At 62.8% G+C, this 3,279-nt stretch overlaps 1 protein-coding gene across 1 annotated transcript; it reads left to right on the top strand.

Annotated features, from left to right (window-relative positions):
* The first annotated feature begins 1,278 nt into the window (after window positions 1-1,278).
* Window positions 1,279-2,700, top strand: LOC135284529 (serine/threonine-protein kinase pim-1-like). The gene is made up of 5 exons (XM_064396082.1): window positions 1,279-1,296; window positions 1,368-1,469; window positions 1,583-1,633; window positions 1,838-2,204; window positions 2,651-2,700. The coding sequence occupies exons 1-5, from the start codon at window positions 1,279-1,281 to the stop codon at window positions 2,698-2,700; spliced, it is 588 nt and encodes a 195-aa protein (XP_064252152.1).
* The last annotated feature ends 579 nt before the right edge of the window (window positions 2,701-3,279 follow it).

Raw genomic sequence — 3,279 nt, 5'->3', positions numbered from 1 at the left:
GGTAGAACAGTAACAATGAAAACCTTACCAATGGCACAACTGCCCAGCCCACAAGGAAAAGAAAAGAACAAGCTGTCAAATTCTTCAAATATTTCTCCTGCTTTGCTGCAAGTGTTGTGCTGCACCCACAGTGTGGAAAGCTGCAGTTGGTGGCACACCTTGTGACAGAAGCTGCACCTCGTTCTCCGGGAAAGCTTCTTGGAAAAAGCAAACAGGACTGAGGAGAAGATTCTGGAAAAACTGAAAGAGCTTTTAAGAAATTAAATGAAAATTGAAACAATTCAAGACGTTTTTCTCGATTTATTTTTATGCTCCCCTTTCCCATCTTGCACTAGTTGTCCATCCCATTAATTCCAAACAGATCTCACTTCTAAGATCACTTCTAAGATCCATGAGTTGGCAAGTTTTAGACATTTTAAGATACCATGACCTAGACACAGTTTGGCTTTCCCCGTTTTTCTTGGAAATCAATGCTGGAGAGGTAAGTGCAGTGCTTGGGTCAGGTACAAATTCTGCATTCAGGGAATGTGCTCTGAGAGTGTTGACCCTCAGCAGGGACAATGCACAGCAGGGACTGAGGGGATTCCTGAGCCACTGTGCAGGAGTCCAGACTCTGGCTCTTGGCTGAACTCGGCAAAGTTCCCGTGTTTGGACAGGCTCAGGGGCTGCCCTCGGGGAACGTGGGGCTCGGGGCGGGGGCGAGCGGGCAACGGACAAACGGACACGGGGACAAACGGCCCCGCAGCTTCAGTTGCAGCAGCGGCAGCAGCAGCGGCAGCAGCAGCAGCAGCAGCAGCAGCGACAAAAGAAACTTTAGATTCTCTTCTCCTCGCCCTCTCCCGCTGCCCCGTACCTCTCCCGCTCTCCCTTTCCCGCCGTCCCTCTCCTCTCCCCGCCTCCCTCTCCCCGTGCCGGGCTGGGCCATGCCCCCGGCCCGCCCCCGGCCGTCCCGCCGCCGCCTGGCCTCAGCCCGGCTCTGGCCGTGCTGGCGGTGGCGCTGCTGGGCGGGCGTCAATGCCTGGGGCTGGGGCGGCTTCGCCGGCTTTTGGCTCCGCCTGGCCCGAGCCCGGCCCCGGCCCCGACGCAGGGTCCAGTCCCGGCCCCGAGCCCGAGCCCAGCCCCGGCCCCGGCTCCTCCCGGGGCCCGCGGAGGACACAGGCGGCGTTGCCTCTCCCGCCGCCTCCGCCGCGGCTTGCCCGGCCAGCGCTCCACCGCTCGGCAGCGCAGCCGCCGGCCCCGAGCCTCCCGTGCCGCGTTCCGAAAACCGAACGCCGGGGGATGGCCGGGCCGGGGCGGGTGAGGGGCGCTCGGGGGCCGTTGCTGGCCCCGGGCTGAGCGCTGACAGCCGCGTCCCGCCCGCAGGGAAGGCGCAGGAGGCCCTGCAGGAGCGCTACCGCCTGGGTTCCCTGCTGGGGCGCGGCGGATTCGGCAGCGTCTGCTTGGCGACGCGGCTCTCGGACGGTGCCCCGGTGAGCGGCGGGGCCGGCGGCGGGCGGAGAGGGAAGAGGGAGACAAGGACGAGAATGTCGGAGCGCAGTGGGAAGGGCGTTGAGCTCAGCCTGCTGCTCTCCCTTGCTCGCAGGTGGCCATCAAACGCGTGCCGCGGGATCGCATCCGGCACTGGAGCGAGCTGGTGAGTGAGCGGGGCCAGCGGCAGAAGCCGGGCCGTGCCGGGCGGTGAGGAGCCGGGGCCCGGCAGGGTGGGAGCCGCCAGGAGCCCTGTGGGCAGAGCGGGCGTGGGCTGAGCAGGGCATGCAGAGCATCCCGGGCTGGCTGAGGGGTCCCAGAGCCCTGGCACGGCCTCAGCTCCACTGACGGCATCGCGCTCCTCCCGCAGCCCGACGGCACCAGCGCGCCCCTGGAGATCGTGCTGCTGGCCAAGGTGTCCTGTGGCTGTGCTGGTGTCATTCAGCTCCTGGAGTGGCTTGAGCTCCCCGACAGCTTCTTGATGGTGCTGGAGCATCCAGAACGGTGCCAGGAGCTGTCGGATTTCCTGGCGGAGCGGAGGTTCCTGCCGGAGGAGGAGGCGCGGGGGCTGTTCCGCCAGGTGCTGGAGGCCGTGCGGCACTGCACCAGCTGCGGGGTCCTGCACAGGGACATCAAGCCTCAGAAAATCGTGCTTGACCTGGCCAGCGGGCAGCTGAAACTGATTGACTTTGGCTGTGGCGCTTTCCTCCAAGACACAGCCTACACCCAGTTTGCAGGTGAGACCTCGCAGGGGATGCTCCTGGGCATCTCATGGCCCAGCCTGGGTGTAGCACCGGGGCTTCCCCCTACTGCAGCTGGGATGGGATTAATGCTGGAGCCAAGTTGATTTGGTTGGGGTGTGAGGGGGGCCAGCTCCCAGCCCTGCTGACATCCTTCAGTACCCAGTGTGCCCTGGGCTGGGGCTGGAGCTGGTGCAGCCAGCCCAAGAAAAGCCCCCATGGGGGTAGCGGAGAGGGGGGTCTGAACCCATGCCCTGGATGGTTTGGTGTGCAGGGGAGGAGGGGCTTGGACTGCTCCACTCCCCTTGTTTGCCTTGGCTTATTAACATTTTTTGGGGGCCCATGCAGGCAGAGAGGAGAGTGGGTTTTCTCCACCAGTGGGTGGGCTTTTCCTTTGTGTGTCATGGTTGGGCTTTCCCAGGGTTTCTGCTGCCCTCTTCCAGCACCAGTGGCTTCTTTTCCAGCCCTGAGTTTGTACACAAGTCCCAGGTGATGGTGAGAGGGCAGCGGTCACCCCGTGTGTTGCTAGAGCAGCCCCCACATGCCCAGGGATGCTGGGGCCAGGCTCTGGGAGCAGCAGCATCCCCCTGCTGAGCTCTGTCTGTGTTCCACAGGAACCCTGGCCTACAGCCCTCCAGAGTGGACCCAGCACCAAAGCTACCATGGCGAGGCAGCGACGATCTGGTCCCTGGGCCTCCTGCTGTACCAGCTGGTCGTGGGGAAGCACCCATTCAGGAGGGGCCAGGAGATCATCTGGGGGCGCATTTTGTTCCCACCACGGCTCTCTCAAGGTGGATCCTCATCTCTGGGCACAGGGGGAATACCAGTGCTGGGAGACAGCAGCGGGCTGATGGGCATCCTGCTCTGGCAGCTGCTGAGGAGGTGGCACATGTCCTGCTCTCCTCTAAACAGAGAATCCATGGGGAAGTTTAGGCCCAGGTCTGGGCACACCCCGTATGGCCTGGGCACAGGAACAGGGGGGAAACTTCTCCAAGTGACTGGTGATTTCTGGTTTGTCTCCCCAGAGTGCCAAGATGTCATTAAGAGGTGTTTGTCTATGCAACCCTCGGAC

This window comes from Passer domesticus, chromosome 21 (assembly GCF_036417665.1).
Source record: "Passer domesticus isolate bPasDom1 chromosome 21, bPasDom1.hap1, whole genome shotgun sequence".
NCBI lineage: Eukaryota > Metazoa > Chordata > Aves > Passeriformes > Passeridae > Passer > Passer domesticus.
This window is presented reverse-complemented; position numbering and strand designations above follow the sequence as displayed.